At 40.0% G+C, this 26,227-nt stretch overlaps 1 protein-coding gene across 50 annotated transcripts in view; it reads left to right on the top strand.

Annotated features, from left to right (window-relative positions):
- The window catches only part of SLMAP (sarcolemma associated protein), a 168,015-nt gene extending 151,604 nt beyond the window's left edge, over positions 1-16,411 (top strand). For 27 of the 50 annotated variants that reach the window (XM_051851070.2, XM_051851061.2, XM_051851067.2 and 24 more), the window contains 6 exons: positions 31-351; positions 776-893; positions 5,579-5,750; positions 10,882-11,019; positions 13,072-13,161; positions 14,531-16,409. In XM_051851070.2, the coding sequence (XP_051707030.1) occupies positions 31-351; positions 776-893; positions 5,579-5,750; positions 10,882-11,019; positions 13,072-13,155 (833 nt within the window). In that variant the 3' untranslated portion in view covers positions 13,156-13,161; positions 14,531-16,409. Of the gene's footprint in view, positions 1-30; positions 352-775; positions 894-5,578; positions 5,751-10,881; positions 11,020-13,071; positions 13,162-14,530 lie in introns of all 50 variants that reach the window. The other 23 variants (XM_051851069.2, XM_051851060.2, XM_051851066.2 and 20 more) reach the window with 2 other exon arrangements.
- Positions 16,412-26,227: the final 9,816 nt, after the last annotated feature.

Here is a 26,227-nt window from a genome sequence, read left to right as displayed (position 1 = left end):
AGAAAATGATGAATAAATACACTTTTGTAGCCCAACTGCAGAGGTTACACATGGACATTGAGAATCTCCGGGAGGAGAAGGACAATGAAATCACAAGCACTAGAGATGAATTGCTTAGTGCCCGAGATGAAATTTTGCTCCTTCATCAAGCAGCAGAAAAGGCTGCCTCTGAGCGGGACACTGACATTGCTTCTTTGCAAGAAGAGCTTAAGAAGGTGAGAGCTGAGCTTGAGCGGTGGCGGAAAGCAGCATCTGAATATGAGAAAGAAGTCACAAGTCTGCAGAGCAGTTTCCAGCTTCGGTGTCAGCAGTGTGAGGACCAGCAGAAAGAGGAAGCCACAAGGCTGCAAGGTGAATGAACGCATTTTATGTAAGGGTCCTAACTCTGGACAATGGGATCTTTATCACTTACACAAAATAACCATTCAGCCTTTTTCTGTCTTTGGTAGCAGTCAATTGCATGAAAGCAGTGTGTCTATGCTAGGGCTATAATCATGTTCTTAAGGTCTGCAAGTTCTGTAATATGTTAAAAAATTTTTATAATTTCATATTTTACTTAAATACTATTAAAATTATTTGCCTTATAAAAGTAAGGTGGAAAAGAATACTATTCCAGTTCAAGGTAATGGAACTTCCTTGGATATAGCTGCAAAGTAACATATATACATGTATTTAAGGGGGGAAAATATATTCTCTGAACTACTTCCTGTCATCCTTTGAATTATTATGGAAGCTATGCTCCTCTATTAACAAATATGTTTTGGAACTATTTTAGGTGAATTAGAGAAGTTGAGAAAGGAATGGAATGTATTGGAAACCGAGTGCCATTCTCTAAAAAAGGAAAATGTCTTGTTATCATCAGAACTGCAACGACAGGAAAAAGAATTGCACAAGTATGCAAGAACTCTGTTTTTTAACTTCAAAATCTTTCTTTATCTTAAATTTTCATCTAAATTTAATGGAATTTTGATATTTAAATACCTTTTTGATGGATTCATGGAATCCAAATTTATTAAATGCTTCTTACTGCTACTTCAAAAAAACCTAAACAAATAGCAAAGATCTGTACTTAGTAGTTGAACTTGCCCTATAAACTCAATGATAATATATTTTAAATACAAAATGTTTTTCTTTCACACCAGTGACCCCTTCTGTTAGTAAGGGTGGTTAGGTAACCATAATAAAGAATATATACTACCGAGAAATAGATTGAAGAATTCTCTAAAAATCACTTGAATCGTTCTAGTATCCAGTCCCTTACAGGCAAACCAATGAATCCAGTATATCTATTTGCACAAATATAATGGAGTCCAGTCTTCTCAGCAACCTTTGTCATATTTCAATTTATTTAAAATTGGTTTCCCCTTAAAAGTTTGGTCTATCCCATTAAAAGTTTTCTTCATTTATTTATTTTCATTCTACTCGAAAGGGATAGAACTAGAAAGAAGGACACAGAGAGAGATCCTCCATCCCCTGATTCATTCCCCAAATGCCAGCAACAGCTGGGGCAGGACCAGGCTTTATCCAGGAGCTTGGAACCCAGTCTAGATCACCATCAAGACTGACAGGAACACAACTACTTGAGCCATTACCTGTTGTCTTCCAGGATGCACATTAGTAGGAAGCTGGATCAAATGTGGAGGTGGGAGGCCAGCACCGTGGTGCAGCAGGTTAAGCCACCATCTGTGGTGCCTACATTCCATGTTGGTGCAAGTTTGAGTCCAGACTGCTCTGCTTCTGACCCAGCTCCCTGCTAATGTGCCTAGGAAAGCAGTGGAAGATGGCCCAAATCCTTGACCCTGCAACCATATGGGAGACCAGAAGAAGCTCCTGGCTCTTGATTTGGTTTGGCCCAGCCCTGGCCATTGCGGCAATTTGGGGAGTGAACCGGAAGATGGAAGATCTCTCTGTCTCTCTTCTCTTTCTCCTTAACTCTTTCAAATAAATAAATAAATCTTAAAAAAAATTAACTTTGCTCTTGCAAACAATAAATGCAACCAAGTATTTATTTATTTATTTTAAGATTTATTTGTTTATTTGAAAGTCAGAGTTACACAGAGAAAGAGAGGCAGAGAGAAAGAGAGAGGTCTTCCATCCGCTGGTTCACTCCCCAGTTGGCTGCAACAGCTAGAGCTGCCCCAATCCAAAGCCAGGAGCCAGGAGCTTCCTCCGGGTCACCCACATGGGTGCAGGGTCCCAAGGACTTGGGCCATCTTCTACTGCTTTCCCAGGCCATAGCAGAGAGTTGAATCGGAATTGGAGCAGCCGGAACTTGAATTGGTGCCCATATGGTCTGCCCGCACCACAGGCAGTGGCTTTACCCTCTTTGTCACTGCGCCAGCCTCCCAAGTATTTATTAAAGAAACAAAAAGAAAATGTGTGTGGGACTCAAATCAGGTACTCTAGTATGCAATACAGTTATCCCAAACAGTATCTTAATTGCCTAATCAAATGTTCACCCATATTTATATTTTTTTAAATGCTTATTCCCACCTGTTCGAAGGCTGAATGAAGTAGACGGAGACACCTTCCATCTGCTTTTTTTTTTTTTTTTTCAATTTTTTTTTAAAGCTTTATTTACTTATTTGCAAGGCAGAGTTACAGAGAGGCAGAGGCAGAGAGAGAGAGGTCCTCCATCCACTGGTTAACTCCCCAAATGGCCAAAACTGGTGGAGCTGGGCTGATCCAAAGCATGGAGCCAGGAGCTTCTTCCAGGTCTCCCACTCGGGAGCAGGGGCCCAAGGACTTAGGCCATCTCCTACTGTTTTTCTCAGCCCATAGCAGAGAGCTGGATTGGAAGTGGAGCAGCCAGGACTGCAACTGGCACCCAAATGGGATGCCGACACTGCAGGCGGAGGCCTTACCTGCTATGCCCTCTATCTGCTTTCACTCCCTAAATTCACACAATTCCTGGGGTTGGGGCACATCAAAGCCAGGATCCCAGTACTCCATCCAGGTCTCCCACAGGAGAGTGGCAGAGGTCCAAGCACTTGAGCCATCATTTGCTGCCACCCAGAATGCATTAGCTAAAGCTAGATCAGAAGTGGAACTGCTGGGATTCAAACTCACACACCTATATGGGATGAGGGCATCCCAATAGCAGTTTGTGTATAGCACCACTGTGCTGCAACACCTACTCTGTTTTTATTAGTTTTTTAAACAGTGTTTGTGCACTAAATCAGAGTATGACAGTAGTGTATGTTTCTTAATAAAGCTACTCTTAATGAATCCCAGCCCCTTCCCACCAGTATGCCAAAAATGGGGATCTTTACTGTCTTGTTAACCTTATGTTTTGCACTCCTAGAGAGCATTAAGTTTAGCAAAAGTTTATAAATTTGTATTTATTTATATAAGAAGACATCAAAAAGTTCATGGAAAGTGTGATTAAAAGATAGGTTTGTTTTGGTGCAAAATACTTTTAAATCCACATATAGGTTTTTCCTAACACATTCTATGTGAACTTGCGAAGGCTCCTTGTATGTGGAAATGAACAGATCCTCCGTGTTTACAGTATATTGGAACAAATTGTTTGGTATAAAGTATATGTAAGGGTAGCGGAGTGTGGCGTAGTGGGTAAAGCTGCTGCCTGCACTACCAGCATCCCATACGAGAGCTGGTTTGAGACCCGGCTGCTCCACTTCCGATCCAGCTCTCTGCTATGGCCTGGGAAAGCCAGTAGAAGATGGCCCAAGTCCTTGGGCCCCTGTATCCACGTGGGAGACTGGGAAGAAGCTTCTGGCTCCTGGCTTCAGATCAGCACAGCTCTAGCCGTTGCGGCCAATTGGGTAGTGAACCAGCGGATAGAAGACCTCTCTCTCTCTCTCTGCCTCTTCTATCTCTGTAACTCTGACTTTCAAATGAATAAATAAATCTTTCAAATAAATAAATCTTTAAAAAAATAAAGTATAGGCTGGCGCCGCGGCTCACTAGGCTAATCCTCCGCCTAGCGGCGCCGGCACACCGGGTTCTAGTCCCGGTCGGGGCGCCGGATTCTGTCCCGGTTGCCCCTCTTCCAGGCCAGCTCTCTGCTGTGGCCAGGGAGTGCAGTGGAGGATGGCCCAGGTGCTTGGGCCCTGCACCCCATGGGAGACCAGGAAAAGCACCTAGGATGTCGGTGAATCCATTTCGTATGACATTCTGTCAAACAAGAAATACTAATGTTTGATTGCCAGTGCTGATTATCTTAATTATTCTTGTTTTGGAATTACTGATTTTTAAACATTCAGACTTGATCCCTCATTTTTGAGATGTGATTAATCTGAATCTGGCAGACTGTTAAGATATTTTTTAAATTGCTTCACATTTTGTTTGAGCATTGAAAAGCAAACCTAAGAACTTGTGAGTAGAAGCATGTGGTTTAAAAATACTGTGCCCTAGAAAAGTGGAACATGTTGGATTATTAGGTCATCTGTGTAACCTCACATAAGGTAGTTGAGACAGATTGATTCTGTGTCTTAAATTTTTCTGGCATAATAGTTCTCCGGATTCATTAGATAGCCTCCCCAGCATTTAATGGTATTTAGAAGCTAGTCTTCCTTTGGAGTGTTAGGTGCCATTTAGCACCTGTATTAGCCTATCTGTGTCAAACTCACTCCTAAGAATCTGCCTAGCAAATAAATGGGATGGGATTTGTACTCTGCAGTTGTTCAGTTAATGGGTCTGATTCCTAGCCATTCTGAGAGGTATAAAACAGTCACCTTGAAAACCTTGTTCTCTGTGAGCTATTTATAGGGAAGCAAATTCTCTATTGCACCATACTGTATGGCTTTTCATTCTCTATTGTCTATGATGTATAAGAAGTTGAACAGTGAGTTCCTGTTCCTGTGTATCGAACTCTTTCTGATGTGTAAATCATGGAGGAGTTTTTTTGACGTCAAATTGTAGAAATAATCAGAGTTTAACCTGTAGCACAGCCTCAGCAGTTACTGCATCCAACCCTCTTATTTTACAGTGGAGATCACTGAGACCCTCTGTGTTATTTGTGTCTGAATAACATGGCATAGATATAAGAGCTCAAGAAGTGTTTCTTCTCAGAAGAAAACATGCCACAGCTAAATAGTGTCAGGGCCAGGGTCTAGAGCCCAGGCACCGAGTGCTTCGTCCAAGTCCTACCTAGTGCTTCCCCCAATCTGCTCTAATTTAGCATTTGTGCAGGTTTATCTTTGTTTGACTTGGCAGTAGCTCCTAAGCTTTGAGTTTCTGGCTCCATCCTATTTGTAAGTCACTTAAACTTAGAAGAAAAAAAGTTGAAAAATGTTATGTTCTTTTCCTATAGAAGGTCTACTTTGAGTTTATGACACAATTAATATAATTTGACATAGCAAAATATACAGTTATGTGCATCCTACTTCTATTGTATGTTTTTCAGTCTGTATATTTAGTAGGTACAGCTTTAAACTTAAAACTTTATTCAGTGCTTTAATGCTTTTTACATGTTCAAAATATCTCATTCTTTCTTCTACTTTTCTTTCATTCACTGGAATCCATTCTGTCCTCCTAGTAAGATGTGTAAGGAATTGGACTTCCTTCTGTGTCCAGTTTCTATCTGTGATTAATTATCTTGATATTTTTGTTGCAGTTCTCAGAAGCAGAGTTTAGAGCTTACCAGTGATCTCAGCATCCTTCAGATGACTAGGAAAGAGCTTGAGAACCAAATGGGATCCTTGAAAGAACAGCATCTTCGTGATTCAGCTGATTTAAAAATTCTTCTCAGTAAGGCTGAAAACCAAGCAAAGGATGTACAAAAAGAGGTAAAGCGAAAAGACATTGTGAGTCCAATTATGGTTGGACCTAAAGCCAAAAGCAAATCAGATATCCATGCTAGTTAGAAATATAGGGAAGCAGAAGTCACATTACCTGTCATAAAGTTGATATTTGGAGCATTCTGTCTGGTGATTTCTAACTGTGTAACATGGTCCATATTATGCAGTATTCATCAGTGGTGTTTGGTTTCAAAAATACAAATATGCAAAATTATACTTTTTCTCCAGCAGTTAGTTGACCTATATGAGAAGTCCTTTGTACCAGATCTTGATCTATTATCTTTGAAAGAGAATGTGTTATTTAACTTAGAATACTTTTGGGAAGCAAAATAGAGCCATGCTGTAAGGCTGTATGAACCCTTCAGGTGAAAATGACCTGAAAAGTTACTTAAAATTTACTTCACAGCCAGCCAGCCAAACACATGTTCTGTAGCCTTTTACTTTTCTTCCCCCATACCCTTTCTCCTTCACAAATATGCATGTTCACTTTCATGTCATTTTGCTTAAAACCTGGAGGTGGCAGCTATTTAAATAATGATGTTAAAAATGGTAAGAGTCGACTTTAAAGCAGAGACCCTCCCGACTTCTCCTAACCAAGACAGGTACCATTTACTTCCCTAAGCTTTGGAATTGACTGCAAGGCAGTAAGAGCTGTGTTCAGTAAATGCTGGCCTCATACCACTCTCCGCATCTACATCTGACTGGCATGGGGATGGAAGAGGCTGCTAAAGCTTGATCTACAGATCAAGGGCCACTCTAGTAGCTGACTCTCTTAAATAAAGGGCTCTTTATCAGTTGGAAAGGATCTGAAGACAACACTTTTTTTTAAAAAATGAATTTTCCCAAAATTATTTCTAGAAGATTTGTTTTATCAATGCAGTTTTTCTTTGCCCTCTCCTTTCCTTGTAGTATCCTGAACTTGGAAATGATTGTTGTTCTTCTGTCATCATGTTTGTTCCTAAAGAAAAAAACTGTAACATTTTTTATTTTCATCTGGACATATTGGTTTTGTAATATGTTCATTTTTGCCTTGCTAAGGATATGTGTTTTAGGAGAAATCTCATTTTATTTGGTTGGAACACAAATTGTGTGCCAAAGTAAATATTCTGGTATTTAATACTGTAAGCACTTTGTGTCCTTCCAGTCCATAAGCCATAATTCTTTCAAAATCTGGGAAGACTGATATGGTTGGAAGGAGAATCTGTTGTATGTTACTGTGAATGCATTAGCCATTTTGTTGCATTATTTGTTTGCCTGCTTTTAGTCACTGAGCAATCAGTGCAAAATGCTTTAACTGTTTCCACAAATGGCAGTGGCATGTTGTCACAGCATCTAAATTGTTGATAGTATTTCGATTGCATTAAATGCAGCACATTTAAAAATATGTCTGATTTTGTCAATATGTTTCTTTTCAATGTTCTTGTTCACTGTTTTCCATTGTAAAATGATGTATAGTTAGTCATGCTTTTGTAAAGATGTGAAATTGCTCTTTCCGTTTGTCCTGTTGTCAACATATTTGATACTAGTCTGTAACTAAAATATCTTTTAATGAGGTTCTTATCACTGTATAATCTGCTGCAAATGAGTGATTACCTTTCATTAACACACACTTATTCTTTTCAACGTTTCCCCTTTTACTCCCTTCTCTCATAGAATCATATTTAATATGCAGTGTCATGATTGTGTATCTTCTGCACTTTAACAGGCTAACCTATCACAAGATAAGCAAGCTCAAATATGGTTATTTTTATAAAAATGAACCAAAGATTTTGATCATATTGTGTGATAGTTCCTTCTTAATCAGGGCTGAGCTTGTTTTTCACCTCAGGAAGCAAAATGGAACGAAAATGACATCCAAGCAAGATGTGAAATTAAAGCTGCATAATTAAATAATTAAATTTTATATATGTGTTGCAGCTTTCAGATAAGCTCTTAAAGAAAAAGTACATGAGAAAAGTAAATTTTAATTTTCAATATTAAGAGAAAATAATGATGTATCACCTTTATATTTGACTTTAGAAAGCATCTATAGGTTTTTTTTTTTTTTTTTTAATTTATTTATTTCAGATGTAGAGTTACAGACAGAGAGAGAAAGATCTTCCATCCACTGGTTCACTCCCTAAATGGCCACGACAGCTGGAGCTGAGCCGATCTGAAGCCAGGAGCCAGGAGCTTTCTCTGGGTCTCCCACATGAGTGCAGGGGCCCAAGCAATTGGGCCATCTTCCGCTGCTTTCCCAGGCCATCAGAGGGGAGCTGAATCAGAAGAGAAGCAGCTGGGACACAAACCAGCACCCACATGGGATGCTGGCGCTGTGGGTGGAGACTTAGCTTACCATGTCACAGTGCTAGCCCCCTATATATTTTAATTTAGTAGGAATACCCAAAATTTAAGAATTCATAAAATGTTGAGCACATAAGCTCACCCTGCAAAAACTGATTGAAAAAAGTTGTTTGGCTTCACCATCTTCCTGTGGGGCCAGAGTCTTTTCCATCCACCCACTTGCTGGAAGTAAGCAGCAGGATCTTCCTGTCTGAGCTGTCTTCCTCTGGTTCAGCTTCAGAAGTCCTGGAATGGAGAAATGATTAAATGCTTTAATGTAAAGGGCAGGCTGGATGTAAGAATGGTGGAAAAGGAAAGCAAGGGAAAATTTTGATGAACAAAGAACTTTTTACATCTTCTTTTTAGTTATTGTTAAGAGTCAAATTATATCATGGATCGTTGAGAATTGATTATAGTTTAAGGTGTAGAAACTAGGCTAAGTACAGTGACTTTGCCATGGCAGCTGGCTAGTAACCTTCTGCTTCCTGGAAGGAAATCCACAGACCTTCAAATCAACTGGAAAAAAACTGTCATAAAGCCCATGAGTCTTATTCTTTAGTTCATTCTTCAGTATTCTACCTAGGTTTGTTTTGGAAACATTGTTAGGTAGCAGTTTCTGTCATTTTTTATCTCTTCTCTACTCATACATTTCTTCTCCCCTTATAGTAACCTATGTGTTAACCCTAACCACCTCCTCTTGCCTCCTTCTTTCCTGTCTAATGTTTTTATACATTTTCATCCTTCTCAATATTAATCTTATTTTCATAAAGATTTATTTTATTTATTTGAAAGACAAAGTTAAAGAGCGAGGTAGAGACAGAGAGAGAGGTCTTCCATCCACTGGTTCACTCCCCAGATAGCCATAACGATCCGAAGCCAGGAGCCAGGAGCTTCTTCTGGGTCTCCCATGTGGATGCAGGGGCCCAAGGACTTGGGCCGTCTTCTGCTTTCCCAGGCTGTAGCAGAGAGCTGGATGGAAGTGGAGCAGCTGGGTCTCGAACTGGCACCCATATGGGATGCCAGCACTTCAGGCCAGGGCTTTAACCTGCTGTGCCACAGCACTGGTCCCCCTCAATATTAATCTTTTAAATTTTTTCTTTATTTGAGAGACATTGAGAGAGTTCCCATCCACTGCTTCATTCCCCCAAATCCAGCAAGAGCTGGGGCTGGTCCAGGCCAAGGCCAAGATCCAGGAGCTTAATCCAGGTCTCCCATATGAGTGGCAGGGAGGTTTATCTCCTGCCTCCCACTAGAAGTAAGCTGGAATTCAGAGCAAATCTGGGTCTCATACTCAGGGCCTCCAATATGAAATGAAGGCTTCCCAAACTATCTTAACCACTAGGCCAAATGCCCACCTGCATATTCATCTTTATTGAGCATAATGGTGAACTCCTTATTAGTCAATTCAAGATACTTATATTATTCAGAAGCACTATTATAAATATTCCTTTATTGAAGAATTTCTAGGATGTACGTAGATTAGGATTTAGAAACTTATATATAATATAATAGCCTTGTAGGCTATATTGAAGGAAGAAGTGGAACCTTTCTGATATGACACATCCATGGTATATTTATTTTCTATTCAGTACTTTATGCCTTGCTTCTAAAAGCTTCATATTTGATAGGGTGGGGCAGCAGAGTCAGGGACAGAGGCACATCTATCAGCAGAACAGGTTCTGCTCTTTGACTGGAAGTCCAGCTTGCAAGGAAGATGTCTGAAAGTGGAACCTGTCTAGAATTCCAGCCTTCTGGGGCCATTTAAAGTAGGGGTGGGTCACACCACATTTCACATTGGTCTTGCCTATGCTCAAGGGAGAGCTAGTTTATCTGAAGGTCAAATTATATACAGTGAACCATTTTCCAGGGCAGGAAGTAGCAAATTTCACTATAGTAAAACTTTTCACAGATTTCTAAAAATATTTTTAGATTTATTTATTTTATTTATTCGAGAGAGAAAGAAAAATATTTCCCATCCTCTAGTTCATTCCCCAAATTCCCACAGTGGCTGGAACTCAATCTAGGTCTCTCACAGGGGTGGCAGGAACCCAACTACTTGTGTGATGACTTGGTACTCCCATGGTGTGCATTAGTAGAAGCTGTAATCAGGAGAGGAGCCAGGACTTGAACCCAGGTACTCAATATGGTACGTGGGTGTCCCAGATGGTATCTTAACTGCTATGCCAAATGCTCACCCCTAAAATTATTTTAATTGATGCTTTTAAGTAGAGAGATCAAAATTTTCCAATCATAGTGGTAAGTATTTTTGATACATTTCTTTGCTTCATTTGGCTAGAAAACTCAATCAGAACACATTAGTGCCCAGTGATGCTGGAATGCTGGATAAAGAAAAGCCTGTTGGGAGTTAATGTCTTTTTACTTTGAGACTAAAATAGCTTGGCTGACTTTGTCCAGGATGTAAACCCAAGCTTCCTAATACTGCCATTTAATTAGGCTATGGAATTTTTCTTTACTTGCTTTTCTTTTGCTCAGTTTAACATTTTGCTTTTCTCCTATAACTTACTTAGTGGAAAATGTGACCTTTTATATTAGAAACAGATGACAAAATGGTGACTCCTGTTAATTCTTTTTTAACTTCAGGGCCAGAAACTTCTTAAATAGATTCACGTCAACATTAAAACATGAGCACGCAAGATTCTTAGCTTGCTTAAAACAAAAAGCCTTAACTTTGATGTTGCAGTTGACTAAATAGGGTCTGGTATATAAGCCTGAATAAAACCATAACTTCATACCCATTTTAAGTTGAGTCTGCACACTCTTTTTTCTTTGCCTTTAGTATGAAAAGACACAGACTGTACTCTCAGAACTGAAGTTGAAGTTTGAAATGACTGAGCAGGAAAAGCAATCAATCACAGATGAGCTCAAACAATGTAAAGACAACCTGAAGCTGCTCCAAGAGAAAGGAAATAATAATGTAAGTCTTTGCAAACTTGGCTTAGCTTTGACTGAAAGGCAGGTGAGAAACTGGAAATTGATTTTCAGTGGACTTTATTACTGATTTGGGAAGCTAATGGCCTGGGGTACAAATGAAATAAGCTTTTCATTATGAAATTCCACAACGGAACCATTGTATTGTCAATATTTTTTAGTAGGAATTTGCCCTTTTAACCTGTACCCCTAGAAGAGCCTGAGTACTGCCTGGACGAAGAGCCCTGTTTGCAATCAAACAGCTTACCTAAGAACTGTCAGCTTTTCCCACTTAAGTCTGAAGTTCTGTCACTAAGCCATCATCTGGCTCTTGTTCCTCCTCTGCTGGAAAATGAAGCACTGTACCACCAGGGATCCATTTAAGGAAAAGTATTACATGTTGACCCTTAGCATTTGGTTGTGTCAAAAACAATGGAGCCTTATTTATGGTTTTCATTTTATACCAATAATGTTCTCACTGAGGCACATCCTAAAAAGCTTAGTGTTTTCTTTGGCATCCTGTAAATAAGAGGAAATACTTGGTGAGTTTCTTTAGGGCTTCTTGAGAAAGAGAGAGAGATGGAGAGAGAAATGGAAAGGAAGAAAGAAAGGAATGGAGGAAGGAAGGAAAAAAGTTTAGGACGTTCTGGTACTGGTATAAATTGAGTTTAATAGCATTTATTTCCACTTGTTAGAAAGGCAGTGGTCTGTAAAAAGATGTTATACTAAATAAATGTTGTGTTGTATGTTTTGGTGATCATTGCCTTTGTGGGCCCTAACTGGTGAATGTTCTGTGTGGTTGGTTGTGCTCTGACTTATTTCAAATCCTTGTCACGGCTTGAACACTGCAGTGGGTTTGAGCCACATGCTTCCTACGGAGGAAGGCACTCTGCCTAACTTGCAGCACGTGTATAAGATTGATGTTGCATGGCCATCCAGTTACGCAGTTGCACACAGAATGCTCAGGAATTGTGTCCAACTGTCCTTGGCTTAAGAAAGTCTTAGTTTGTAAACAATAAAGCTTTGCTGCTTAGGTAGAAACCTTTTAAACAATGGTGAATTATTATATATGGAAGCTTTATGCTAAGTGAAAATAGATTGCATTTTTTAAGAATAAATCTACATTTTAACAGATAGATTATTGAACTCTTCTAAAAACCAGATCTTAATAGTTTGATTACTTCTTCTTTTGTATTAATTCATATCCCTCTGATTATGGAATTTCAGTCTACTTCCTGTTAAGTAAACCTATGAAAACGTGGCATAATAAAAATCCTCTGTACTATTTAGAACCTTTTTAAAAGTAGGAGTACTATTATTATTTGTAGTTATAAAAAAAGAGTCTACCGTAGTGTGAATTTCCTTTGTGATATTGAACTTAAAGTACTAAAATAGTACTCTGTAATAACATTCATGGAACAATTCCCTCTCAGTCATAAAAATTAATTATATTCTGGTAACATAACTGAAAGTCCTGAGACTCAGACGCCTTTTTTTTATATACCAAGGGGTTATCAGGCATTGTGTTACATCTCTTTCCAGATTTAGGAAGTATGCATTATCAAGGGCATTTATTTTTAAGCTTGAAAGCAATACCATCTCATAAACAAACGAGTTCTGGTTGGGGGTGGGGGGAAAGGTTTTCATGGAGAGATAAAATAAACCTTAATCATTGCCAAGGGAGCACATTATCAAATAATGGATTCCAGATTTGAAACAAAAATAATAATATACTGTCAAGCAGAGCATCAGTTGGTGAAGTGTTGTCGTTGCTCTGTCTTAATGTGCTGCATTTCATTAGAGTGCTAAGGACACCCACGTTGCCCATTGCCTCCAGCTGTTCCTTTTCAGCTGGTAATTTGCCAACATGCATACCACAGTCCATCATTCTGGATTGTGTTAAATGTCTTTAAAATGTTTGAATCAGTGTGAAACCTGAGTGGTATACTTCTATTACCTCAGTCTTCCTTCCCTGCCTTCAACCCCACTGGGGTCTAAATCATCTTATCTGATTTTTTTCATAGCATAAAATGATTTTAATATCCCTTGCCTTCTTTAGCCTTCCATATTACAACCCGTCCCAGCCGTATTCATCGGCCTATTCCTGGCTTTCCTGTTTTGGTGTTTCGGTCCATTGTGGTAGAGAAAGGTACAAGCACTACTGTTGAGTCCTTGTCTGTTTGTCCCTGTCACCTGTTTGTGCCATATTTGTAATATAGTGCATGGCAAAACCACACAGGTATTTTGTTACCTGAAGCAAACCCTTCATTTAGTATGCCATGTATTTGTGTCATACCAGTGAGCTGAACAATCAACTAATCACATAACATTTTGTCTTGTTTCCTTTGTAGTAATTCTAACCATGAATTAATCCTAACCTAACCAGTGGTTAATATGCTTCCTTTAACTGAGTCTTTATCTTTAGCAAACTGAACTAAATGATACATTTCTGCAATATTAGTAACCCCTTCCCCATTATGTGCTTAATTAGAGTTGAATGAGAAATGAAGAGTTTGCCTCTTTGAAGTTTTCAGCCTGTCTTCTTCCCCCTCCTCCATACCCATCTACCCTTCCATAGTAAAGAATTTCTTTCTTTCGACCTTTTACCTATTTACACTATGTGTGTGAAGATTAAAAAAGAAATTAGCATAATGAACTATTGACTTACAATCTCAGCCCCAATATATGCTTAATTGTCAGAAATAAGCCTGTCCCATTTCTTTCTGAGCTCTTATCTGCAACATCAGAATATTTCTTTAAAACCTTTTTCAGTGAGACTCTTGGAGTACTAGTAAAAATAAAGCTGACAACCAAAGTATGATGAAATTATAAACACTCTGAAAGGGAATAGCACATCCATGCTTGGCCATAACCAGCATGCATATTAGAGTGTATGGGATGATCATATGGCTTTATTATACCAGACAAGATCTTTACCAGAAGTATCATATAGATGGGGTCCCTAATGACACTTCTCTATCTTAAACCCCATCAAATTTTGTCTTCTGTGCGATGATTTCACATCAGAGCATCAAAGCCCAGGCCACTTTCTTTCTGTCACTTTAGTTACCAGCCCCATTTATAAAACTGTCCCAACATGTGAGTCTGGTTTTCATAAAGAAATAAACATTTTAGGCAGAAAAATACTACAGGTGTCCATGTCCATCAGTTATGTTGGAATATATGGATTCTGAAGTAAATAAAGCAGGTGAAGCCCCAAGGATTTCTTGCAAGTTGCTAGTAGGTTTCCATTATAAAATAGAGCTGAAAACTGCCTGGGACTTTCCTGGGGTGGATTAGGCTTCCAAACAATGGTGCTGCTATTACAGCTCTCCTTATACCTGCACTCTCTTTTCTTTTGTTTTGTTTTGTTTTCAAACTTAGTTTTTCACAATACAGAAATAAAAGATTTGTCCAGTATTCTGTTAAGTATTCAGGACTCTCTGGAACCAAGGGGTTAATAGGTATGACAGAAGAGGGGAGAATGTGATATTGACTCTTGGTTTCTTTCCACACAGAAACCCTGGCCCTGGATGCCCATGTTGGCTGCCCTGGTTGCGGTGACAGCCATCGTGCTGTATGTGCCAGGTCTGGCCAGAGCTTCTCCGTGAGAGTGTTTCTTGAGTCCGTACACCGTCCTCCCTCTAGAAGCTGGCATCACACTCATGCTGGGGAAAAACAGAACCATTTTCTTCCTTTTTTACCTCTTAAAACAACAGAAGTGCAAGAATACAACTGTAGGGTCATTGCTTTAAATTATATAAAATGTATCTGTCTGTAAAGAGGATATAAAATTGTGACTTTATTCTACTGTAAGCAATAATTTGCTTGCAATTTTTCATGTAATTTTTAAATTAGTTTGTTGAGATTCTGAATATTATGGTGGCCTAAAGTAGGCTTCTTGGTACACCAAATTATTTATAACATTAAATTTATGGGTATTTTACTCTGAATTCTGATGACCAGATAATTCATTTTTCTGATTCGATTACTACCCAAACCAAACAACCAATACATACATGGGAAGAAAGGCCCTGTGTGCTCAGTGCCTATCAGTTTGAAATATACACACATATATATATATATTTTTTACATATTTACGCCATTTTTACTTATTATAAAACCACTGAGCTATTGGGAACAAGATTTAGAGACAACTATTTGTGTGGGTTTTTTTTTTTAAAGGAAAAATACATTTGAAAAATATTCTGTTAGAGTGATAATTTGGGAATATGTGCACGCTTGTTCAGCCTTAATGTGACTTGAAGATGTGGAGGACATCAGCTTTGAAAAACTTTCCATGAGAGTTGTGTATTTTCTTGAGCAAACTGAAGTATTTCTGGGAGCAAAAACAGTAATTACACAATTTCAGTGCAGTCAACCAAACTGTTGAGTCAATTGGAATGTAAGTTATTAAACCTCATGTATTTAAAGAGATATTTTCTTTAAAAGCCAAGTTACTTTCTCATATACAGCATTTTAGGAAGCATGATTTTTTTTTTCTGTCATCTGTTCCTCCAAGCATGTTTAATTGAAGAAAGAATTAATATCACTTTAGATAAGCTTTTATTGACTTAATTTGGTTATGATGTTTTGGAGCTAATTCATGTGCAAGGTGGCTGTTGTTATTACCAACAGATGTCCTGGTTGGGTATGCAAATGGTTATTTTCTTTTTATTGTTGTTAATTGGGACTTTCTGTTCATGAGAAGCACTATTCCCAGGATTAATAGTGTTCCATGCACAATGAAGCACCTAAACACTGCTTGATGTTATAAAATTTAAAACACAGATGTGAAAGTTTAGCTATGGTTTTGTGCGGCACCATAGTTATGTCAATAAAGTTTATTTAGGTCATAGAGTATCCTAAAGGAACACATAGTTAAATTTTTCAGTCAATGAAGAATGAAAAGGAATGTCAGTGAATTGGCTTGAATGTTCTTTGGCAATCCACAGGTCTAGCCAAATATTGAAATAGGAGTTTAGGATATAATTTGCCTTGTGATGTTTGGCAGTCATTGTTTGTACTTTAAAGGTTATATTTTAAGCTATTTGAGATTGCTGTTTGGGAGGATCACTAGATTTGTGGAGGAATTAGTCACAAATGACTTGTAGGAAATACTGTCATATAGTTCATTTCATCATTTTTTGTTGCAGGAAGCCACTCCACCACAGAATGCTAATATGCCAGTGGTACCCAGTACCTCTTGTATATAGGTTATTGCAAATATTGTTCTGAAATGCTTAACTTCAGAATTACATTTTTTAAAGTAAATAATTGTTTTAAATCTATTTTGTAAAGATATAAAGTACAATAGAATTTCTGGAGTACAGATTAAACTATTTGCACTAACACACGTGATGTGCATGATTTAATAAAATAACTTTACTCTCCCTATGTATGTTTGAGTTGGGTATCATTGAAATTCTTAGTGCTGCCTCTGCTATTAGATTATTAATAGTCTTTTCCTGAAATGATTCTTTATGCAACATAGCATACATTTATTTGGTGTTCAAGGTTTAAAAGAAAACACTGAGCCTTCGTTCAGGTTTTGTTAGGCTTTTATTTGACTCACTGCTCTAGAATTTATTTCCCTTTTAATATGGCTATTGTTAAAATGTGACACACTTGCCACACAAGTCTCATTAACTCTAAGGTATAATACCAATATTTACTTTATTCAAATTGAGTAAATGGGTTTTTGTAGTTCCAAATTTTCTCAAGAATCTAAGTGAGCCTATTAATGAGCAGTACCTCCAGTGTTGTTCACTTTGCTTCCAGTAGGATTATTCACAAGTAAGGATGGAGTCATTAAGAAGTTTTAAGCATTGCAGTTAGGAATTGAATGATCCCATAGTGATCCATTTAAGAAGTATTCACAGTTACTAAATGGTGGGGTCAGGAAATGAAGGATGTAATGTTTGAAGCTAAATAGATTTGTGTTGGCATCTTGATGCCACTTTTTATATGCCTTGTTAGGCAAATCACTTATTTTCTCAGTCCTCATTTCCTCATCTATGAAATGGGGTGAAATTGTGGTGGTAGAGTGGAAACTAAAAAATAATTTATGTAAAGTACCATTCAAGCAGTAAGAGAGTGTCACACTAAAAAAATTGCAGTTATTAAAGTTTTGGCTAAACCAGTACATCTATTTTAAATGAATTGATTGACTCAACCTTTAAGAATTTCTATGTGGGGGCCAGTGTTGTGGCTTAGCAGATAAAGTCACCACCTGCAGTGCTGGCATCCCATATGGGCGCCGTTTCAAGTCCTGGCTGCCCCACTTCTGATCCAGCTCTCTGCTATGGTCTGGGAAAGCAGTGGAAGATGGCTCAAATCCTTGGGTCCCTTCACCCATCTGGGAGGCCTGGAAGAAGCTCCAGGTTCCTGGCTTCGGATCAGCCCAGCTGTGGCTGTTATGCCCATTTGGGGAGTGAATCAGTGGATGGAAGACCTCTCTCTCTCTCCCTCTGTCTTTTTCTGCCTCTGTGACTCTTCCTTTCAAATAAATGAATAAATCTTTTTCTAAAAAAAAATTTCTATGTGTATAAATGAGATTAGACTGTAACATTTTGAATCCTAAAAAAGCATTGTCACTTTGTTCATCCCCTTTATAGTTGTCTCTTTAGGAAATAGTATACTAAATTTGGTATTGAACCAATTACCCAAAGTAGTTTTGGAATTCCTATTTTAATGGTCTTCAGAGCCACTTTGAATCACATGTGAAAACCAGACACATGCTGTACATTCAGAGGCTTTCAGCCAAAAATAGTATTGCCCAACCTGAGCTCTCACTTTAGTCACCAGACTTGACCCAAAGTGACTTGGCTGCTTCTAATGCTTTTGTATCTATCAAAAAGTTAGAAATCTAGGGCATGTGTTATAGCAAAGCAAGTTAAGCTATTGCTTGGAACACCCACATCCTTATTAGGGCACTGCTTCCAGTCCCAGTTAGTCCACCTCAGATCCAGCTCCCTGCTGATGTGCCTAGGAAGCAGCAGATGACTCAGCAGATGGGTGTTGAGTTCCTAACACCCACGTAAGTCACCTAAATATCCAGGAATGGGTCATTGGCTAAATAAATAAATGTTGCTAGGGGCCTGCACTGCGGTTTAGCAGCTAAAGCTGATGCCTGTGACACAGTCACCCCATGTGGGCACCAGTTCATATCCTGGATGCTCCACTTCAGCCCAGCTTCCTGCTAATGGCCTGGGAAAAGCAACGGAGGATGACACAAGAGTTTGGCCCACTACTCTCCAAGCGGGAGATCTAGAGGAAGCCCCTGGCTTCTGGCATCGGCCTGGCCATAGGGCCGTCTGTGGATGGCCACCTGGCCACCTGCAGATAGAGGACCTCTCTGACTCTACCTCTCTCTAACTCTGACCTTTAGATAAGTAAATAAATATGTATGTGTATATATATAGCCACCCTGCAGATTACTATACTTTTATGTGGAAAGTTGTTCAGATTACATTAAGACAAAGAAATACCAGTGTAAAATAGCCCTGGTTTTATAAAAGAAAGACTATAGATACACAAGATATGTTTATAGTGAGAGGACTTGGAAAGATTTATACACAGGCTATGGTAGTGTTTGTTTTTGTATGATGGGTGAATTCCCGTCCGTCGTTATGGTTTTAGTTAGTAAATATATACTGCTTTTGTAAATTTTTAAAAAGCTATTTGGTTTTGCTTAAAAGTAGAAACAAGAAGTTTCCAAATTGGTTTCCATAGCTGAGTGAGTAATTAACTTGACAAAGTACCTACTTTCAAAGGGAGTCGTGTTCATTTGCACTTTCAAGTTATGGTATGTTCATTCACCTGTCTTAGAATTTTAGACATGCTTTGTATATTTATACACAGAATTATAATCCTAGAGGAACCTTTAGAGACCTTTTTGCTTGTCAGGAAGAAAATCCGAGAGCTTTTGATTTGGAGTCATGATAGAGTGAAGTTGAGAACCAAGATGTTGACTTCCTTATCTGCAGCTCCACATTGTGTGTCCAGGTTTTGGTTAGTTTTATGTTCATACATTTAACAACCCCTTATTGAATGTGTGATGTGAGGCATTATGCCGGATCTTGGCAATACTCAGTCCCTATCTTCATAGAGCTTTTAATATAGAGGAGCAGTTCCAACAGCGGAGCTGGCAGTTAGAATCCAGTGTAACAGAAGACACAGGAGCCCGTGGAACCCCAGCCACCCACGCCCGGAGAATCTGACTTCAGAGCCAATGGTGAGTTTCCCGTCCAGATGATCTGGGGAGCATGACTGGTTTCTCTTGAGGTGCCTGGCTTGAAAACCATTAAAATCTGAGATTAATTTTCTTAGAAAAGGCATTGTGATTGGGAATCATTTTTAAGGCTTTGTGTCTGCTGTCCTGGAGTTTTGCCTTGTTAGATGGTTTGTGCTGTACCTTGCAACTGAGAGGTTTTTTTTCTTCTTCTTAACCTAGGGAAAACCATTTTAGCCAGTGCGGCTCTTTGAAGGGAGCCTCCTGTCGATGGGCAGTGGCAGGATTCACATGTCTTACTGCTCATGCTTGCACTGCTGCTCATTCCATACATTAAGCAACCATATTTTTTCCCCAAAGATTGAGGATGTTTAGCCCATGTCTTATGATGTATGATTTCTTACCTTGTCATGCAAAGACACTGAAAATGAAGGCAAACGGGACCAAGCAGAGAGAGCAGCAAGTAGAGGACCTTTTATTGGTTTGTTCCCACTGTCCACAGGTGCTGTTCACGTCATCATTTCATTTTGACCCCTTGAATTGGTAAAGTATATGTAGGCAGCCAGACTTCATTTTGCAGAGGTTCATACGTCTACTCTGTGAAATTGTATCCTAGGATTTTTTTCTTCATCGTAAGTTTTTGTGTATTGACCCCATTATATTGATTCTCATGGCATTTGAAGCACGCATGCCTGTTTGAACAGCATCCTTTTCCCTCTTCCTTCCCTGCTAGGTACAAGGGTCTTTCTTCATGCCAGATTCTACAAGCAGACAGGGAGGAACTCCAAGGCCATTTCCACTCCTGAAATCCCTGGTTTCTGCTGTAATATTTCACTGTCCACAGAATCTTTGATTAGTTATATCATGTTAGTTTTGGATAAAAATGTTTTCTGATATAATTATCATATTATTTATTCAGAAGGCAGAGAGAGAGATGTGTCTTCCAACTGCTGGTTCACTCTCCAAATGGCTGCAACGGCTGGAGCTGGGTGGATCCGAAGATAGGAGCCTCTTCTGGGTCTCCCAGAAGCTGGGTTGGAAGTGGAGCAGTTGGGACTCAAATTGGTGCCCATATGGATGCCAGCACTGCAGATGGCGGCTTTACCCACTGCACCACAACACCGGCCCCTCGATTGTTTGATTTCTTTTTTTTAAATCTACTTGAAAGGCAGAGCCTCAGAGAGAAACAAGGATCCTTCCACCCACTATTTCACTCGCCAAATGCCTGGGAAAGCCAGGGTTGGGCATGTCCAAAGCCAGAAGCCAAGAATTCCATCCAGATCTTCCATGTGGATGGCAGGGGTCCAGGCACTTGAGCTCATCATCCAGTGTCTCAGGATGCCATAGCAGGAAGCTGGATTGGAAATTAGAGTAGCTGGGACTTGAACCAGGCAGTCTGATACCAGGTGCCAGTGACCCAGGTGGCAGCCTAACCTGCTGTGCTGTTGAAAATATTTCTAACCAAGTTTTATTTTCTTTAAAAAGTCAGTGTTGGGGCCCAGTTTGTGATGTAGTGGGTTAAGCTGCCGCCTGCAATGCTGGCTTTCCATATGGGCTCCAGTTCAAGTCCAAGGTGCTCCATTTTCAGATCTAGCTCCTTGATAATGCTCCTGGGAAAGCAGCAGAAGATGGCCCAAGTACTTGATCACCTGTACTCACATGGGAGACCCGGAAGAAGATTTGGCCTGCCTCAGCCCTGGCTATAAAGCCATTTAATGCGTGAACCGTTGGATGGAAGATAGCTCTGTGTCTCCTCTTTTGGTAACTCTGCTTTTCACCTAAATAAATAAATATTTAAAAACAAAAAGCTAATGCTACAGAGTTGGTCACATTTTTTTAACAAACTAAATTTTGTACAGTTTTAAAGTTGGGCATTCTAATTTAACACTTAATGAAGCTAATAAAATCACATTTAAAAAAAAATCCATGAATCTGTTCAGTCCTGAAATTTCAACAAAATGTTCTATATATACTTTAGCCAAAAATTAGGTAATGACATTTTAATGATCAAATTAGGATAACTGGCATCCATCACTTCATATATTCAAGATTTCTTTGTAGGGTGAACATTCAAAAGTCTTATTTCTAGCTATTTAGAAATATATGTTATTGTTAGCTACTGTTACCCTACTGTGCAATAGAACACCGGAAGGGTTATTTTTACAATATGGAAAAAAATGCTTTTAATTCTATAAAAGTAAGCCTTTCTGAGGTTTAATTTTTTTAAAAAAAATTAGGTTATGAATGTATATATATACTGGGCTACCACCTATAGTAATAGAACCTGCTACCACCTTGAATTACCTGTGTTTAAATACCTAAAATACATTTATTTTTCTAGATTAATTTTATAGCAAAGTCCTTGAAACCTGTTGCTTTGGCTTTCCTTTATTCTGTCATAAATTATTCCTAGTTATTTTCTCACACAGTTTCTGAGGATCAGGAACCCAGGAGCAGCTTTGATGGATGGGTCTGTCTCACGTCCTCTCATGGGTAGCTCTCAAGCTATTTGTGGAGCCTGGAGGACTTTCTAAGCTTGTTCACGGGGCTGTTAGCTGGTGGCTTCAGTTTGATACCCTGTGGGCCTCTCCTATGGCTACTCAGATAAAGCAGCATGTTTCTTCCAGAGGAAGCAATTGATGAATGAGAAAAGCAGAAGGGATAGAAGCTTTACATATCTTTTGTATATTAAAAAAAAAAAAGAGATTATTTCATTTGAAAGGCACAGTGAATGATAGAATGGGACGAGGGGAATATAAGAAAAATTCTATTCACTGATTCATTTCCCAAGTGGCAGCAATGGCCAGGGCTGATCCAGGAGCCTGGAACTCCATCTGGATCTCCCATGTGGGTAGCAGAGAGCAAAGGCTTGGGCTATCCTCCACTGCCATCCCAAGTACATGAGCAGGGGGCTGGATGGGAAGTGGTGCAGCTGGGGTGCCAGAGTTGCTTAGCTCACTGCACCACAACACTGGCCCCTTGCTGTGTCTTCTGTAACCTAATTTCTGAAATCATATCACTGCCGTTTTCTGCTGGTCACACAGAGTGACTTGTACTTTGTGGGAGGGGATTCACTAAGGACACCGATACAAAGAGGCAAGAGCAGAAATCTTTGGGAGCCAGGCTGGGAACCAGTTTATCTCCTGACTTCTCATTAGGAAACTTCAGAATTACTGGTAGACTTGATTTTATGAAGTGTATCAAAATAGACAAACCAAAGAGACTCCTGCAATAATTAGATCCTTCTCCTATGTCATTGATATTATTGATTCTAAACAAGTTATAAGAAGTCCAAAATGGGTCAGTGTTGAGCTTAGCAGGTAAAGCTGCCATCTGCAGTGCCAGAATCCCACATGGATGCCAGTTCAAGTCTTGGCTAATCCATTTCTGATCCCCCCTCTCTCTCTCTCTCTTTTTTTTTTCCTCTTTAATTAAAGAGGCATAAGAAATCATTGGGGTTTTATTGTTTGTTTTTAATATTTATGTATTTGAAAGGCAGAGTTACAGAGAGAAAGAGAGAGACAGATCTTCCATCTGTTGAGTCACTCTCCAGATGACTGCAATGGCCAGAGCTAGGCCTATCGGAAGCCAGGAGCCAGGAGTTTCTTCTGGTCTCCCACATGGTGCAGAGTACTTGGGCCCATCTTCTGCTGTTTATCTGGTATATTAACAGGGAGCTGGGTTGGAGTTGAGCAGCTGGGACTTGAACTGGCAAGGAAATGAGATGCCAGCACCACAAGCAATGGCTTTATGCACTATGCCACAGTGCCAGCCACTTTGACTTTTTTTTCTTTAAGATTTTTATTTATTTATTTGACAGGTAGAGTTACAGACAGTGAGAGAGAGAGACAGAGAGAAAGGTCTTCCTTCCGGCCACAGCTGCACTGATCTGAAGCCAGGAGCCAGGAGCCTCCTGCAGTCTCCCATTCGGGTGCAGGGGCCCATGCACTTGGGCCATCCTCCACTGCTCTCCCAGGCCACAGCAGAGAGCCGGACTGGAAGAGGTACAACTAGGACTAGAACCGGTGCCCATATGGGATGCCGGCGCCGCAGGCGGAGAATCATCCTAGTGCGCCACCACACTGGTCCTGGGCCAGCCACTTTGACTCAAATAAATAAATCTTCGGGGCCAGCACTGTGGCACAGCAGGTTAATGCCTTGGCCTGAAGCACCAGCATCCCATATGGGTACACATTCCAGACTCAGCTGCTCCACTTCTGGTCCAGCTCTCTGTTATGACCTGGGAAATCAGTAGAAGATGGCCCAAGTCCTTGGGCCCCTGCACCCACGTGGGGAACCCAGAAGAAGTTCCTGGCTCCTGGTTTCAGATTGGCACAACTCCAGCTGTTGTGGCCAATTGGGGAGTGAACCATCAATGGAAGACCTCTCTCTCTCTATCTCTCTCACTCTGTCTGTCTCTCTGCCTCTCCTCTCTCTATGTAATTCTGACTTTCAAATAAATCTTCTTTTAAAAATCTTTAAAAATGCTTTAATACATTTTAAAATTATCAAGGAAACAGTTTTTTGAAGAAACAGTTGTTGCCTAGGATACCTGCATCCCATCAGAATGCCTGGTTTCTGTTCGGCTCCTTCGCTTCCCGTCCAGCTCATTGCTAATCCATGTACCCTGGGATGCAGGAGATGACGGCTCAAGTACTTGATCCCTGTCACCCATATGAGATCTAGACTGAGTTCTGGGTTTCTGGCTTAATTCTGACAAATCCCTGGCTGTTGTGGGCATTTAGGGAGTGAACCAGCAGATGGAAGATCACTCTCTTTGTCTTGGTCATTCTCTCTCTCTCTCTCTCTCTCTGCCTTTCAAATAACAGGAAAATTAATTTTTTTGAAGATTGATTGATTGATTTGAAAAAGTTACATGAGAGAGGGAGAAACAGAAAACTTCCATCCATAGTTCACTCCCCAAATGGCTGCTGTGACCAGGGCTGGGCCAGGCCAAAGCCAGGAGCTTCTGGGTCTACCACGTGGGTGCAGGGGCCCAAGCATTTGGGCCATCTTCCACTGCCTTCTCAGGCACATTAGCAGGGAGCTGGATTGGAAGTGGAGCAGTCGGAACTCAAAACAGCACCCATATGGGATGCCAGCGCTGCAGATGGCAGCTTAACCCACTACACCAAAGTGGTGGCCCCTAAATGAATTTTTTGAAAGTTAAAAATTGTTATCAAGATTTCTCAAAGTAATAGTTATCTTAAAACTGTGTCCTTTATCTTCAGCTGCTATTTTTTTTAAAGATTTATTTATTTTTATTTGAAAGAGTTATACAGAGAGAGGAGAGGCAGAGAGAGAGGTCTTCCATCCGATGGTTCACTCCCCAGTTGGCTCCAATGGCCGGAGCTGCACCGATCCCAAGCCAGGAGCCAAGAGTTTCCTCCAGGTCTCCCACGTGGGTACAGGGGCCCAACGACTTGGGCCATCTTGTACTGCTTTCCCAGGTCATAGCAGAGAGCTGGATTGGAAGTGGAGCAGCCAGGTCTTGAACCAGCACCCATATGGGATGCCGGTGCTTCAGGCCAGGGCATTAACCTGCTGTGCCACAGCACTGGCCCCTTCAGCTGCTATTGGAAACACTCCAGGGTCAGTTTTTATTGATACTAGAGTAGGTGCTCCTCTCCACAGTATATCCCCTCCCTGGGCTGTCACTGCTAGTTCCTTCTCTGTCTTCTCCACTAGACTGTTAGCTCCTTGAAGACTGCTAAGTGCTGGTCCTCACTCTCCTCAGTATAACCAAAACTTAATGAGTTCCTACCACATTATCTGATGTTCAGTAAATCTTTTTTTTTTTAATATTTATTTATTTACTTAAAAGTCAGAGTTACACAAAAAGAGGAGAAGCAGAGAAAGAGGTCTTCCATCCACTGGTTCACTTCCCAATTGGCCACAATGGTGGGAGCTGAGCTGATCAAAAGCCAGGAGCCAGGAGCTTCTTCCAGGTCTTCCACGCAGGTGCAGCGGCCGAAGGAATTGGGCCACCTTCTACTGTTTTTCCAGGCCATAGCAGAGAGCTGGATCAGAAGTGGAAAAGCCAGGAACTGAACCGGTGCCCATATATGATGCCAGCACTGCAGGTGGTGGCCTTACCCACTACACCACAGTGTCAGCCCCTGTAACCCTGTCTTTAAGATAAGTAAATCTTTAAAAAAGAAAAAGATTGTACAAAACTTCCAGAAGTTACTGAACAGTGGAAAGGCTGGAATTAATAGAGAAATGAACTGCTCATGAAAGGGAAGGTTCTGTATCATTAAAATGTCAATTCCTTGAAAATTATAAATGTAATTCCAATCAAAATTCCAACAGTTTTTCTTAGAGTTTAATAAACTGATACATGTATGAGGAAATTTGAAGTTTTGAAAGTTGCCAAGAACTTTTGCAGAAGAAAAAGATTTGCATCACCAAATTTAAGGCTTCTAATAAAAATATGATTTAGAAAATAATATTAGGGTAGACAATATATCAGTGGAGCAAAAGAGCTCCGAAATCAAGCACCTAAGGAATATTGGGATATTACATTACACTATAAATCAGGGCAGAAGTAATTCAATAAACAGTTTGAGGTCAGTTGGATTTCCATATGGAAAAAATAAAAGCCAATCTGTACACCGCACAGAAAATAAATGTTAGATGAATTAAAGAGTTTATTAGAAAAAAGAAGACAAATAATCTTATGACCTTGATGCTAGGTCAGTTTATGAAGGTACAAAAATTCAACTAATAACTTTTTGTATGAGATGGATATTGTGACACAGAGCATTAAACTTCTGCTGTCAATGCCTGCATCCTATACAAGAGCACCCATTCAAGGCCGTGCTCCCCTTCCCGTCTGACCCAGCTCCCTGCTGATGTGCCTGGGAGGCAGCAGATGATGGCCCAAGTACTTGAGTTCCTGCCACCCATATGGGAGACCCGAACTGAGTTCCAGGCTCCTGGCCTCAGCCTAGCCCAGCCCTAGCTATTGCAGCCAATTGGG

The sequence above is a fragment of the Oryctolagus cuniculus genome, chromosome 10 (genome assembly GCF_964237555.1).
Source record: "Oryctolagus cuniculus chromosome 10, mOryCun1.1, whole genome shotgun sequence".
In the NCBI taxonomy this organism is placed as follows: Eukaryota; Metazoa; Chordata; class Mammalia; order Lagomorpha; family Leporidae; genus Oryctolagus; species Oryctolagus cuniculus.
The sequence above is the reverse complement of the archived record's forward strand: the minus strand, read 5'-3'. Positions and strand labels throughout refer to the sequence as shown.